Genomic DNA, 14,798 nt, shown 5'->3' on the forward strand with positions numbered 1-14,798 from the left:
ATATACTCAGAAATTTTGCACTGTCTTTTTGTTATTAATTTTCAGCTTAATTTCATCATGGTCTAAAAGCATACTTCATATGATGTCTACTGTTTTGAAACTGTTGAGGTACGATTTATGGCTCAGAATGGGGTCTATCTCGGGGAATATTCCATGAGAGCTTGAGAAGAGTGTGTGGTCATTGTTGGATGAAGAAGTCTATAAATGCCAGTTACATCCAGTTGAGTGACAGTGCTGTTCAGTCCAGTTGTATCCTTACTGACATTCTGCCTGCTGGATCTGCCAGTTGTTTATAAAGGGGTATTGAAGACTCCTTTACAGTAGTGAATTTGTCTATCGTTTCTTGCAGTTCTATTAGTTTTTACTTCATATATTTTGATGCTCTGTTGTTAGGTACATACACATTAAGGACAGTTATGTCTTCTTACAGAACTGACCCCTTTATCATGTAATGCCTGTCTTTATTCCAGATAATTCTCCTTGTCGTGAAGTCTGTTTTGCCTGAAATTAATGTGTCTCCTTCAGCTTTCTTTTAATTAATGTTAGATGGTATAATCTTTCTCCATCCCTTCACTTTTAATCTTTTTTTTTTTTAATTTAAAGTAGGTTTCATATGGGCTTCCATGATGGCTCAGATGGAAATGGCAACCCACTCCAGTATTCTTACCTGAAAAATCCCATGGACAGAAGAGCCTGGTGGGCTGCAGTCCAAAGGGTCACAAAGAGTCGGACATGACTGAGTGACTAAGCGCAGCACACAGGTTTCATGTACCCACGACATAGTTGGGTCTTGATTTTGTATCCACAGTCTCTGCCTTTTATTAGTTTATTTAAATATACTATTTGTTAGTATATTTAAAATCACACTTAAAGTGATAAAATATAATTGGATTAATATCTACATATTTATATCTGTTTTCCATTCATTACCTTGTTCTTTGTTGGTTTTTTGTTTTGGTTTTGCCTTCCACTTTTTCTGGCTTTGCTAGTTTTAATTTAGCATTTATATGATTTCGTTTTTTTCCCCTTTTAGCACATCAATTCTACTTCTCTAAAAAAATTTTTTTAGTGGTTACTCTAGAGTTTGGAATATACATTTATGACTAATCCAAGTCTACTTTCAAATAACACTATATTATTTCATGGACAGTTCAACTACCTGTTAACAGATTATTCCCAGCTCCTCCCTCCCATTCCTTATAATATTGTTGTCATTTGTTTATCTTATCCATAAGCTATAATCACTGATTATATTTTGTTGTTATTATTTTGAACAAGGCTGTTATTTAATTAAGATCTTTCCCTTCATTTATTTATCCTCTAATGTTGCTCATTTCATGTAGAAATAAATTTCTAGTGGATATCAGACAGTAAAAGACAAACACTATGTGGTATCATTTATATGCATAAACTAAAAATAATACAAAAAAAGTATATGCAAAACAAAAACAGACTTACAGATGTAGAAAACAGCTACTGGTTGCCAAAGGGGAGAGGGAAGGAGAGAGGGGAAAATTAGGGATATAGAACTAACAGATACTAAATACTATTGTTAAACAGATAAGCAACAGGATATATTGTATAGCACAGGGAATTATAGTCAGTGTCTTATAATAACTTTTGATGAAGTATGATCTGTATAAATACTGAATCACTATGCTGTACACCTAAAACTGATAGAGTATTATAAATCAATTATATTTCATTTTTTTAAAAGAGAAAAAAATAGAAATAAAAATTTTAAATAACAAAAATTGTTTATTATAATAAAATAAAAAACAGTTGTGGCTTCCCTGGTGGCTCAGTGATAAAGAATCTACCTGCCAGTGAAGGCAACATGGGTTCGATCCCTGGTCCTGGAAGATCCCACATGCCACAGAACAGCTAAGCCTGTGAACCACAACTATTGAGCCTGAGCTCTAGAGTCTTGGGACTGCAGCTGCTGAGCCCATGTGCTACAGCTACGGAAGCCCACATGCCCGAGAGCCTGCGCTCCACAACAAGAGAGGCCACTGCAACGTGAAGCCCAATCACCGCAACTCGAGGGTAGCCCCTACTCTCCGAAACCAGAGAAAAGCCTGTGCAGCAAGGAAGATCCAGCACAGCCAAAACTAAATATATAAATACAGTTATAAAAATATATATTAAAAACATAGCTAACATGATCAGAAGTTTCAACTAAGATCATTTGCACAAAACTAACCTTTTCTTTACTGTCTTGAAACCTAGATTATTGTTGCACATAAATATTTATAAAACAAGCTGTTCATTATCCTTGTCTTCAGGATTCATCATTGCCAACAGTAAAAAAATTACAGTAATGCTTCACATATATGCCTACCTTCAGACATGCAAGTTTAAAAGTAATATGAATTACTTACTATCTCAAAATACACCCTTTGTCATGTGCAACTCTTGCAAATGCTACGTCGATTACTGAGTGCCCCTAGAATCACAATATCAAATAGAAAGGAAGCCAGAGTATGGATTTCAGCACCCCAAGAATATAATACTTCATTATATAAAGTTCTGTTGCGTGCATGCTGTCCAAAAGGAAGGATTTTGCTCAAACTAATGAATTTGTCTTTTACTTAAGCATTTTTGTCACGCAGATTTTTTTCATACTCTAAAGCAGTGTCTGTTACAACCTCTTGTCCTTCATGTCACTTGGGCTTAGACGCTTTGTTCCATAAACACAAAGCAACAGATGTGGGGCTTTTCCCTGGGGCCTGAATAGCGTTATTCATAGAAGTCGATACTTAAGAGTTGGGGCTCTATTGTACCAGAGGGGAGAGCCAGATCAGCAGTGACAAAGGTTCCTGCATATTCTCCAATACATTTATTTTCTGTGTGTTTATAATGCAGGAACCCTCTAAAGAGGTCGACCCTGGGCAGAGGTCCTTCCTTCTGAGATTTTCTTAAATAAAATTATCCCAAATCATTTCCATTGAGGATAAACATCCTTTGCAAAGGAGAAACATATGCTTTTATATGGTCTGACCACTTACTTACAAAATCCACTGTCGATTTAGTGTTTTACCTCTCTGATGACTGCCAGTTTAACGTGCCTGAAAAGCATTCGTTTCTGTTCTCAGTCAAATGCTGCTTCTTTGATTACCCAACAAAAAATGATTTGTCCTTTGTTCCTCCCGCACTTCTTCAGCATTTGTGTGAATCAGTTCTGTGAAACTTACCACAAGTGTCCCTCTGTTTTAAGTATTTGGATATAACACCCTTCCCTTTTCATTCATTCAGTCAGCAAATACTCTTTTGCACAAAACAGGGCACTTACCTGTATGAAGCTTATAATCTCATGCAGGACACAAAATAAACATACGGTATTAAAGAGTAGCAATAGCTATGAAGAAAATAGAACCATTAAAATAATAGAGAGTTTCAGGGGTATTATTTTATGTGCAGGTAGTCATGAAAGGTCTCTTTGAACAGGGATGTGATGAAAGGGAAGAATGAACCATGAGGATACAGAGATAAAGCTGTTGAGGTGGAGACATCTCTAAGTATAAAGACTGAGAAGTAACATGTTCAGTAAACAAAGGTTTGGCTAGAGACAATTCATTGAGAGGAAATGCAGAAGAAAAATTGTGTCACCAAAGGAGCTAAATCCACCATCGTCAAGGTCAAGGTAAAACATGTAGCCTGTGAGCTCTATGCAGACAGGGGCCCATGCCATTGTGTTGCTCAGAACTTCTCCAGGCTGTCATCTACAACTCTTAAAAACTATGTATTTGACTCGCAGGCTTAGAGAATGAACTTATGGTTACCGGAAGGGATAGTTAGGGAGTTTGGTATGGACATGTACATACTGCTATATTAAAATGGATAATGAACAAGGTCCTACTGTACAGGGGACTCTCCTCAATGTTATATGGCAGCCTGAATGGGAGGGACATTTGGTGGAGAATGGATACATGTATATGTATGGCTGAGTCACTTTGCTGTGCTTGTGAAACTATCACAACATTGTTATTTGTCTGTTGTTGTTTAGTCACTAAATCATGTCCAGCTCTTTGTGACCCGATGGACTGCAGCACGCCAGGCTTCCCTGTCCTTCACTATCTCCTGGAGTATACTCAAACTTATGTCCACTGAGTCTGTAATGCTATCCAGCCGTCTCATCCTCTGTCACTCCCTTCTCCTCCTGCCCTCAATCTTTCCCAGCATTAGGATCTTTTCTAGTAAATCAGCTCTTTATATCAGCTAGCCAAAGTATTGGAGCTTCAGCTTCAGCATCAGTCCTTGCAATGAATATTCAGGGTTGATTTCCTTTAGGATTGACTGGTTTAATCTCCTTGCTGTCCAAGGAACTCTCAAGAGTCTTCTGTAGCACCATAGTTAGAAAGCATCAACTCTTCAGTGCTCAGTCTTCTTTATGGTCCAGCTCTCACATCCATGGGCTTCCCTGGTGGTTCAGATGGCAAAGAATCTGCCTGCAATGCAGAAGACTGGGTTTGATCCCTGGGTTGGAAAGATCCTCTGGAGTAGGGAATGGCTACCCACTCCAGTATTCTTGCCTGGAGAATTCCATGGACAGAGGAGCCTGGCAGGCTACAGCCCACGGGGTCACAGAGTCAGACACAACTGAGTGACTAACATTTTCACTTTTTTTCCTCACATCTGTACAGGACTACTAGAAAAACCATAGCTTTGACTATATGGACCTTTGTTGGCAAAGTGATACCTCTGCTTTTTAATGCATTCTCTATGCTTGTCATAGCTTTCCTTCGAAGGAGCTAGCTAGCGTCTTTTAATTTCATGGCTGCAGTCACCATCTACAGTGATTTTGGAGCCCAAGAAAATAAAATCTGTCCCTGTTTCCAATTTTTCTCCTTCCGTTTGCCATGAGGTGATGGCACTGGATGTCATGATCTTAGTTTTATGACTGTTGAGATTTAAGCCAGCTTTTTCACTCTCCTGTTTCACGTTCTTCAAGAGGCCCTTTAGTTCCTCTTTGCTTCTGACCATTATAATGGTCTGCATTATCTGAGGTTGTTGATATTTCTCCTGACAATCTTGATTCCAGCTTGTGATACTTCGAGCCCGGCCTTTCATCTGATGTACTCTGCATATAAGTTAAATAGGGTGACAATATCCTGCCTTGTCATACTTCTTTCCCAGTTTTGAACCAGTCAGTTGTTCAGTGTTCAGTTCTACCTGTTGCTTCTTGACCTGCACACAGGTCTCAGGAGACAGGTAAGGTGGTCTGGTATTCCCATCTTGTTAAGAATTTTCCACAGTTTGTTGTGATCCATGCAGTCTTAAAAACTTAAAACAAAACAAAACTATGTGCTTAAGAAAGCTTCAGGTATCTGGCTTTCAACTAATAAAAAATAACTACTAATTTTGTGTTTTGTTTTTTTTTTGAGGATGTGATGGGAGGTTTGCTGTGCAGTTAGATGATATCTATCTAGTAATTTAATATAACATAAATTATAACAAAATACTGTAAATCAGTTAAGACCTATTTGGTAATTGTTGATATTTTTCCTCCTAGGATTTCCAAACTGTATTGCCATCATTTGATCTCTTCTCAAAGTATGGAAAAATGTATTCAAAAGCTGGACAAATTGTATAAAGGTATGCATTTTTGCTAAAAGGTACTCAAAACTACTATAGTAAATAATATAAAAAATCAAATGAGATTGACTTAACTATGAAGCATTTAAAACATCACACTACTATAATTTATGAAATACAGCTCCATATATTTCTTTCATGCTAGTCTAATGGTTTCCAACATTTGAAAATCATGGATTTTATATTTCAAATCTCTTCAAAATAAACTCAAAGTAGAACTAACACCTGAAGTACCTTCCTCTTTAAATTAATTAAAACAGTAGATAAATAGTTTTACATAATATAATGAGAAAGTATTGATGGTATCCACAGCCTAAAATATTTCTCATTACTGTATGGTACAGTATTGTTTAAAATTCTATATTCAATGTGTGTTATTTAAATTGCAAGGTACCTTTAGGGAATTTTGAGTAAATAGCATCTTGGGTCTCTGATGAGCAAAGTTTGCAGGCTAGAGAACAGAGATCGCCACATAAAATTCAAGATCACAAAATAAACTCTCAATGAATACTGCATTTAATTACTAAGGCATTTCAGAGTAGAGAAGTGATTACAATCAAAGGAAGCCTGGTCAGAGGTATTCTGACATTTTCAGCCAAAGTTAAAGGAGATATTGGATGAAGACAGAATAGAGCTCTACAGTTGAAGGCAAAGAGACAGAAATGTGGACTCAGGCTAGTTAATTCCCCAGGGTCCTCCCACACCAAGAACAGCTGGGGAAGGCTGTGGTCTGTTGGAAAGAACACAAAATAGATACAAGCAACTATGTTCCTCAGATTTAGTTAGTGTTGCCTCTCTCCCATTTATAACTGGATGCTTCAACTGGAAGTCAATAGTTAAATGCAGAGAGCAGTAACCACTCTGTGACTCTTCCAAAGGAATACACAAGGGGAAATGTGAAATATTCTGAGCTAATAGAAAAACATACATATAATGCCAAGTGGGATTACAGTTTCAAGGTTTATAAAGTATCATTACCCATTAGAGTATTTATCTAGTATTCATGTTTCACAGCATGAAGTAGCCTAAATAAAATTTTTCATATTTGTATGACTTCAGGTTTTAAATCAAAGATGTATCCTGTTCATAGTGGCAAGGTTGAAAACAACTTGAATATTCACTAGTATGTGAGTAAAGTTGCTCAGTCATGTCTGACTCTTTGCGACCCCATGGACTGTAGCCTACCAGGCTCCTCTGTCCATGGAATTCTCCAGGCCAGAATACTGGAGTGGGTAGCCTTTCCCTTCTCCAGGGGATCTTCCCAACCCAGGGACCGAACCCAGGTCTCCTGCATTCCAGGCAAATTCGTTACCATCTGAGCCACCGGGGAAGCATTTACTAGTATGTTAAGTTAAATGATAGACACATAAAATGTAATACTGTGACAATGTTAAATATGTTAACATAGATCTTTCCCTATTAATTTGAAAAATGCCTACGATATATTTTTAAGAAAAGAAAGCTGGATTCAAAGATAACTGTGTAGTCTGATTTCATTAAATATGTATATATGTGCATGCATGTATGTGTACACACACAAGCACATATATAATGGGTATATATATATGTATATAACATATTTGCATGTGCTTATTTATATATTACATATGTATGTATGTATTTGTGTAAGACAAAACTGTTAATGGTAGTTATCTCTTGAGAGTGAGATTAGGGGTAGCTTTTAGGGGGATATTTCTTTATGGTCTCATTTCTTGAAATTTTTATCTAGTCAGACAGGAGCAAATTGTAAAACAAAACACTCCAGAAGAACTTCTTGTTCTTCCCTACCAATTACAAAGATATCTTGACTTTATTCTACTCAATCATAATAATTTAGAGACAATTATCTTTTTTTTTTCTGAAGACAAAATAATGGCTTGCTAAATTATTTATAAGACAAGGATGAGCAACAAATGTTTCACATTCCTTTTAATTAAAAAAAGAGTGCACAATGCACAAATATCTGAGAGATATTTTTAAAAACTGTTCATTCACTCTTCTCTGGGATTTTTAACTATTTTGTAAATTGAAAATAATATCAAAATGTCATCTCCTCCTCTTAGAAAGGAAATTAATATTTAGCATTTAATTTTGGTAAGTGATGGGTAGCAGCTTTAGCCGATGCTCTTCTATTAAGATTTCATTTCACCAAATACAGCAAAGTGCTTCTGCTCTTTGTAAAGAAGGCTGAGTTGGGAATACTTGTCCCGAAGTGTTGAATAAAGATGCCTTGGTAATTGTGAGAGCTATCTATTTGATTGCTTCAGCTTCAAGGTAGTTCATCACTTCTCTATAATTCACCCAACATTGTCTCATCTCATGCACCCATATTACACTTTCCCATCAGTCCGATTAGAAGTACTGTTGCCTTATCAGATTAATCTCCCTTCCTTTTAGCATCTCTGAGTTTAGGATAAGCAGAGCCTACACCTAACCATTATGATTAATGCAGTAAGACTTCAGCCTCTGAAATTGCTCAGAGTGAGTTAGATTTTAAACACACATGTATTACACGTATATTTTAAAATCTACTCCCTGATTAGGATGATTCCATTTAATTTCTTTAATTTTTCTGTGTAACCACTTACTTTTGGAAACTTTGATAGTTTCCAAAAGGCACCTTTGTCTAAGTCAGAAGGTGCTGTATCCCATCAGCTCACTCCACCGTCTTTTAAGCTCCATTCATCTTTCCAGGTGGAAGAGTCTCTTTAAAGGTTAGAATGGAGAAAAATTAGCACCATAAGATGAACTCATTGGTTAGTCCAACATCAGTGTGAGTTTTCTGGCATGATGAGCTTTTCACTTTTCTCATGTCTTTTTTTTGTGATGGGCTTTGGCCCAGGCTATCATTCTGCTAAAAAGTGCAATTGTGAGGCCATATGAGATGAATTTTAATGGAATTATTTGTTATGTGTGAAAAGCAGTGTACTTGGTTCCTCTTTTCATAAGAATTTGGCATGGGCTTGACTCAAATCACTAAGAAAAAGAAGTTTAGTTAGTACCTGAATTGGGAAAAGGGTGAAATCCCATTTTTTTTTTCCCCCAAAGGAAATAAGGTCTCAGCAGCTGTATAAGGAAAAAGGATGATTCATGAGGGGAGAGTAAGAATCAGGTGTAGAAGCTACATATGTGCCTGTTGGGGTTAAATTTTTATTTCAACAAGAAAAGTTACTCCACCTGGCCATTCAGGTTGGCACTATGTGAATTCATAAGCCTTTTCAGTTTGGTCATAGTGAACTGGCAATAAAGAAAAAACAAAAATCAAAATATCTGTAGTGTTTTTATCCTTTGACTAAAGATGATATAACGAACCACTCGCCTCTAGGAAGACATTCTGCTGTAGTTCCTTTATGACTGAGGCAGGCTGGCTGAATGCTCCCTGAGACTAATGGCACACACCATCCATACTGTTGACCAGGACCTACAGAGGTGTAGGCAGAGATCAGAGAAAAGGGTGATTCTAGCAGGGTTAGAAGCAAGTCAGACCAGTTAAGCTCAGACCCTTAACTGAGCTTACCTCTAAGTGAGGAGTATTTAAATAGAGAATTTGAGAACTCCTGTTATTTTTCTTCTTTCGATTTTGCTGTTTTGATTTTAGACAACAAGACAAAATGTAAAAATGAGATTATGGTGTGAAGTGCGTTGAATAGAAGACCCCACTGCATGGAATCCTGGATTCTACTTTGATGGCACCTGAATAACCTTGACTCAAATCTCTCAGCCTCTGAAGTGTTTCCCATTCTCTCTCTCTCTCTCTCCCTTCTGTCTGTCTCTCTCTCTGTTCTCTCCCATCCCCTTAATTGGAACCATCTCTGAAAACTTTCCAAGTCTAAAAGGAAAATACAAATGAGGATCCTACAGAAAATATACTTAAACCATACTTATTATGATTCAATAAATGTAATATTTTACAGCTGACTACTCATGAATTCACTCTAGTGAGAAAAAAAAAACATACATACATATATATATATATATAGTAGTGGGTCTTTTACCTCTGAGAATGTCAGTCACAACCATAACCCCTGGTGACCAAAAGTACCATAAATGGTTCCACTGAAATGGCCTGACTCCATCTGCCCTAGTCTCAAGTGATGAGCCAGTGTTGGGAGCCCAAGAAAAAGGGCAGCTAGCATGAAGAGTGAGTGATAAATGGTTTGAAGAATGAGTGGTTTAAAGTAGTTTGATATGAAGGCTGTGCTCTGAGGGAAACAGCGATTTGTTAGACCAGTTAGAACCCTCCTGGGATGTTGAACTTGAGACACATAGACATAGACCAGTGAGCCTGGAGCAGATATGTAGACACCCTCAGATACAAAAGACATTTGCAGCTCTTTGCTGAACAGAGAGCATCTGCTTGTGAGCGTCTATCCAGCTCATCGTCTTCACTTAGTAAGTGACTGCTGACTGAAAAACAAGTATCTGACTCATTAGATTATGAAACTTTAGAGTATTCCTCCTAGCCCGTTGACTCTTTAATAACAATTAACAATCTGCTAGGTATTTTGTAGATCCTGGGCCAATATTTGTTAGTTCTGACCTTAGCATGAACTTGTAAGAGAACTGCTAGAATTAGGAAAAGTCTGAACATTGCCTACTTCGAAGTTACATGACAAGTCTTATGATTCAGCCTGTAGTATTGCCCTTCTCATTATGACAGTCTAAGCTAGAATTTTCTAAACTGTTTGGTTTTATGAGGTATTGTATAAGAGCTTATAATTTGTGAAGTTTTATATGAAGAGGATTAAGAAGCAAAGACATCAGTTTGCCAGCAAAGGTCCATATAGTCAAAGCTACGGTTTTTCCAGTAGTCATGTATGGATGTGAGAGTTGGATGTAAAGAAGGCTGAGTGCCAAGGAACTGATGCTTTCAAATTGTGCTGGAGAAGACTCTTGAGAGTCCCTTGGGCTGCAAGAAGAGCAAACCAGTCCATCCTAAAGGAAATCAGTCCTGAATATTCATTGGAAGGACTGATGCTGAAGCTGAAACTCCAGTACTTTGGCCACCTGATGTGAAGAACTGACTCATTGGAAAAAACCTTGATGCTGGGAAAGATTGAAGGCAAAAGGAGAAGGAAGTGGCAGAGGATGAGATGGCTAGGTAGCATCAGTGACTCAATGGACACGCATCTGAACAAACTCTGGGAGATAATGAAGGACAGGGAAGCCTGGTGTGCTGCAGTCCATAGAGCTGCAAAGAGTCAGACATGATTTAGCAACCAAACAACAGAAACATCTGCAAAAAGATTCATTTTAAATAAAAAGCATTGTCAACCCTTTTCTTTTAAAAAACAATTACCATTCATTTAGAGCCACATTTGGTCAATATGTTGGGAATTATAATAAGTGCAGGTTTGTAGAAAACTCAAATAAGTAATAACAAACTTTAAAAAATAAGACATTTATTGCAAGGAGGGATTTTCTACATTTGGTGATAGGGGAATAGAAGTAGGATAGAAAAATATGTTATTGGGTGTTATGAATTATTTTATGCTGTGAAGTGTAACAAGTGTGAGTAGAAGTAGCTTGATTCAGAACAGATCAGAGCCCTTTGAAATTTTATGCATTGAGTCTGTGCGTGCATGTATGCTAAGTTGCTTCATCTTGTCTGACTGTTCGCGGCCCCACTGACTGTAGCCTGTCAGGCTCCTCTGTCCATGGGATTCTCCAGGCAAGCATACTGGAGAGGGTTGCCATGCCCTCCTCCAGGGGAGCTTCCTGACCCAGGGTCACGTCTCTAATGTCTCCTGCACTGGCAGGGAGGTTCTTTACCACTAGCGCCACCTGGGAAGCCTGCACTGAATTTGTACCAGATGACAAAATGGATGATTCAGCTCTCAAATTTCATTTACTCTAGAAGCGACTGATGAAAGAAAAAAACAGGATGTTATTGGTAAGTGGGGAGTATATAACTTGGCCTCTTGTTGTGATGGTTTCTAACTTTACTAAGCCTAGTTTCACTCTACCTCGATTATTATTTTTTTCTTTTTTTTATAGGATTTATTACTTTACTGTAATGGAATCCATAATTCCTGTTCTTTTCTAATAATCTTAGGAGACTGGAATCTTATTATAATTGTGCTACTTGTACTCAAAATATTCAGGAAATCCATTCTTTTAAAATAACTTTCAGCATTAGATTATGAGCTATTGCATAGCCTTAGTGCTCCAAAGTTACCTTGTCCTGGAAATTCAGAAGCAAAATTGTGGGTAATAGAAAATTGTGAATTGCCTGCTCCAGTCTGCAAGTTTCGCATGTAGTGACCTGCCTTCCTCCTTATCCTTCTCTCTCTCTCTCGTGTTATAACACTACACCCAAGAAAAAGAATTCCTGCAAAGTATTTCATGATTCACAATGCCAGTTTTATCTGTCTCACTGATACCAAAACTCTTGAATGATTCAAGTGTTCTGTAGCCAATCTATGTAATATATTCGTTTTTCATCATCCCGCACCCCTGCCTACCCCATACATACGTTTGTGATAACTATAGAGGTATCCAGATGAACGAAATATGACTTCACATTGAGGAGAAAGAAGAATGAGATATGGCATCTTATTAGAGAATATAACTGGGGGAAGCAGTCTGTTTCTTCTGAAAAACTACTTAACTATCAATTCATCAACTTATATATACTTTCTTTCCTGCATTCCCAATATGAGCTACTCAAGGAAATTAGCAAGACCTAGTGTTTGATTAAAACTGGTGGTAACTCCATCACCCATCTTACCAAAATTAACTTTGTATGAATATTGACTGTTAGCACATCAAGAGCACTGTGGATGTTCAAAGGCTACCTTGAGAGCATTCAGAATGGAGTGAAGTTCTGTCCTAGTGTTAGAGCAGACAAAATACACGTCATCACCTGTGTTAGTTTGCTCAGGTAGCCATAACAGAATAGCACAGACTGCGTGGCTTCAACAACTTCTCAGAGTACTGGAGGCAGAAAGTTCAAGATAAAAATGTCAGCATGGTTTATTTCTGGTAGGCATCTCTTCCTGGCTTGCAGACTGCTCTCTTGCTGTATCCTTGCTTGGCCTTTCCTGGCTGCACATGCACACACCAAATCTCTTCCTCTTCTGTTAAGAACACCAGTTCTTATTGGTTTAGGGCTGCATCTTTAAGACCTCACTTAAACTTAATTACCTGCTTAAAGTTTCTTTCTTTAAATGCATTCACATTAAGGAGAGGGCTTCAGCATATGAACTGGAGTGGGTAGAAGTCACATTCAGTCTGTAACATCATCCCAAAGATGGAAACCTGTCTTCAACTTTATCACACAGTAGATTAAGGCAATTAGCACTTCCATTAACCGTTGCCCAGAAGCCAAAGTAAATATTTTTTTTAAGAGCATCTTGAGTCACTACATGTTTCATAAGCAATGAATATATGCAATGAAAAACAAACGAACAAGATAAAACCTAGGAGGGGGGAAAGCCTTAATGAAATGGAGATATTACCTACTTGATAAAGAGTCCAAAATTCTGGTCGTAAAGATTCTAACCAATCTCAGGGAAAGAGTAAATAAACTTGGAGGGAACTTCAACAAAGGGATAGAAAGGATAATAAATATCAAATGAAAGTCACAAAACTAAATATAATAGCTGAATTGAAAAATACTAGAGGAATTCAATGGAGAAGGCAATGGCACCTCACTCCAGTACTCTTGCCTGGAAAATCCCATGGACAGAGGAGCCTGGTGGGCTGCAGTCCATGGGGTTGCTAAGAGTTGGACATGACTGAGTGACTTCACTCTCACTTTTCACTTTCATGCATTGGAGAAAGAAATGGCAACCCACTCCAGTGTTCTTGCCTGGAGAATCCCAGGGACAGGGAAGCCTGGTGGGCTGCTGTCTATGGGGTCGCACAGAGTCGGACATGACTGAAGTGACTTAGCAGCAGCAGCAGAGGAATTCAACAGCAGGCCAGAGGAAGCAGAAAAAGAATGAGTGACCTGGAAGTCAGTGCTATGGAACTAAACAAACAGACAAAGTAGAAAAAAGAGAAAAATAATTCTAAAAGTGAAGATAACCCAAGGGACCTATGGGACAACATGAAGTGGAACAACTTTCACATTATAGGGGTCTCAGAAGGAAAAAAGAGACAGAAAGAGGCAGAAAACTTATTTGAGTAAATAATGGCTGAAAACTTCCCTGACCTTTCTGGAAGAAGATCCAGGAAGCTCAGGGAGTTCAAATAAGATGAGCCCAAAGAAATCTACAGCAAGACACATTTATAATCAGATGTTTAAAACAGAATCTTTAAAGCATCAAGAGAAAAATAACTTGTTCCGTACAAGGGAACCCCTGTAAGAGTGGAAGTGGGTGGGAGGCAGACACCATTCTCTCTGAAGATGGCAGCTACTCCCTGGCCCCACCTGTGAGAAGGCAGACCCAATACAAGAGGAGCTGGACATATTTCCAGTAAAATTCGCTACTTTAAGTGTTGACAAAGATTTCAGTTGTCAAAACACTGTGAAAATCGTACAAAGTGCAACCAGACCCAGGTTCTTCCCTTTGTTGGCAGTTTGGGCAGCTCTAATGGCTGTTGCCGGAGAAGGCAATGGCACCCCACTCCAGTACTCTTGCCTGGAAAATCCCATGGACGGAGGAGCCTGGTGGGCTGCAGTCCATGGGGTCGCTAAGAGTCAGACACGACTGAGTGACCTCACTTTCACTCTTCACTTTCATGCACTGGAGAAGGCAATGGCAACCCACTCCAGTGTTCTTGCCTGGAGAATCCCAGGGATGGGGCAGCCTGGTGGGCTGCTGTCTATGGGGTCGCACAGAGTCGGACATGACTGAAGCGACTTAGCAGCAGCAACAATGGCTGTTGCCGGTTGGCTCTGTCACTCGGCTCTGAATGATCTTGGCATCATTTCCTAACCTCTCTAAACCTCAGTTTTCTCATCTATAAGAACAATACTTTCTTCTCAGGGTTATTAAGAGGACTGATTACGTGTTAAAATCACTTAAGACTATGCCTCTAATTCAGCAAGTGTCTCAATAAATGATCATTGTTATTATTTTTATTGCCAGAGTACTCTCTGAGGATAACTGAAAAGAAAAAAGGGTGACAGCTTGAAACAAGGACACGCAGATACTGCTTTCCATGCCCATATTTTCCTGTCATCCCTAGCTTTCTCCTCTCCCTCTAACCAACTTCCCATCTTAAATCTTCTCCTGCTATCACCCTGCGAAAGG

The 14,798-nt window shown here is 38.4% G+C and overlaps 1 protein-coding gene across 1 annotated transcript in view; it reads left to right on the plus strand.

Annotated features, from left to right (window-relative positions):
- The window catches only part of SPATA17 (spermatogenesis associated 17), a 235,063-nt gene extending 229,470 nt beyond the window's left edge, over positions 1-5,593 (plus strand). The window contains exon 10 of the mRNA XM_052654228.1: positions 5,513-5,593. Within this exon, the coding sequence (XP_052510188.1) occupies positions 5,513-5,593 (81 nt within the window). The remainder of the gene's footprint in view (positions 1-5,512) is intronic.
- Positions 5,594-14,798: the final 9,205 nt, after the last annotated feature.

The sequence above is a fragment of the Budorcas taxicolor genome, chromosome 16 (genome assembly GCF_023091745.1).
Source record: "Budorcas taxicolor isolate Tak-1 chromosome 16, Takin1.1, whole genome shotgun sequence".
Lineage (NCBI taxonomy): Eukaryota > Metazoa > Chordata > Mammalia > Artiodactyla > Bovidae > Budorcas > Budorcas taxicolor.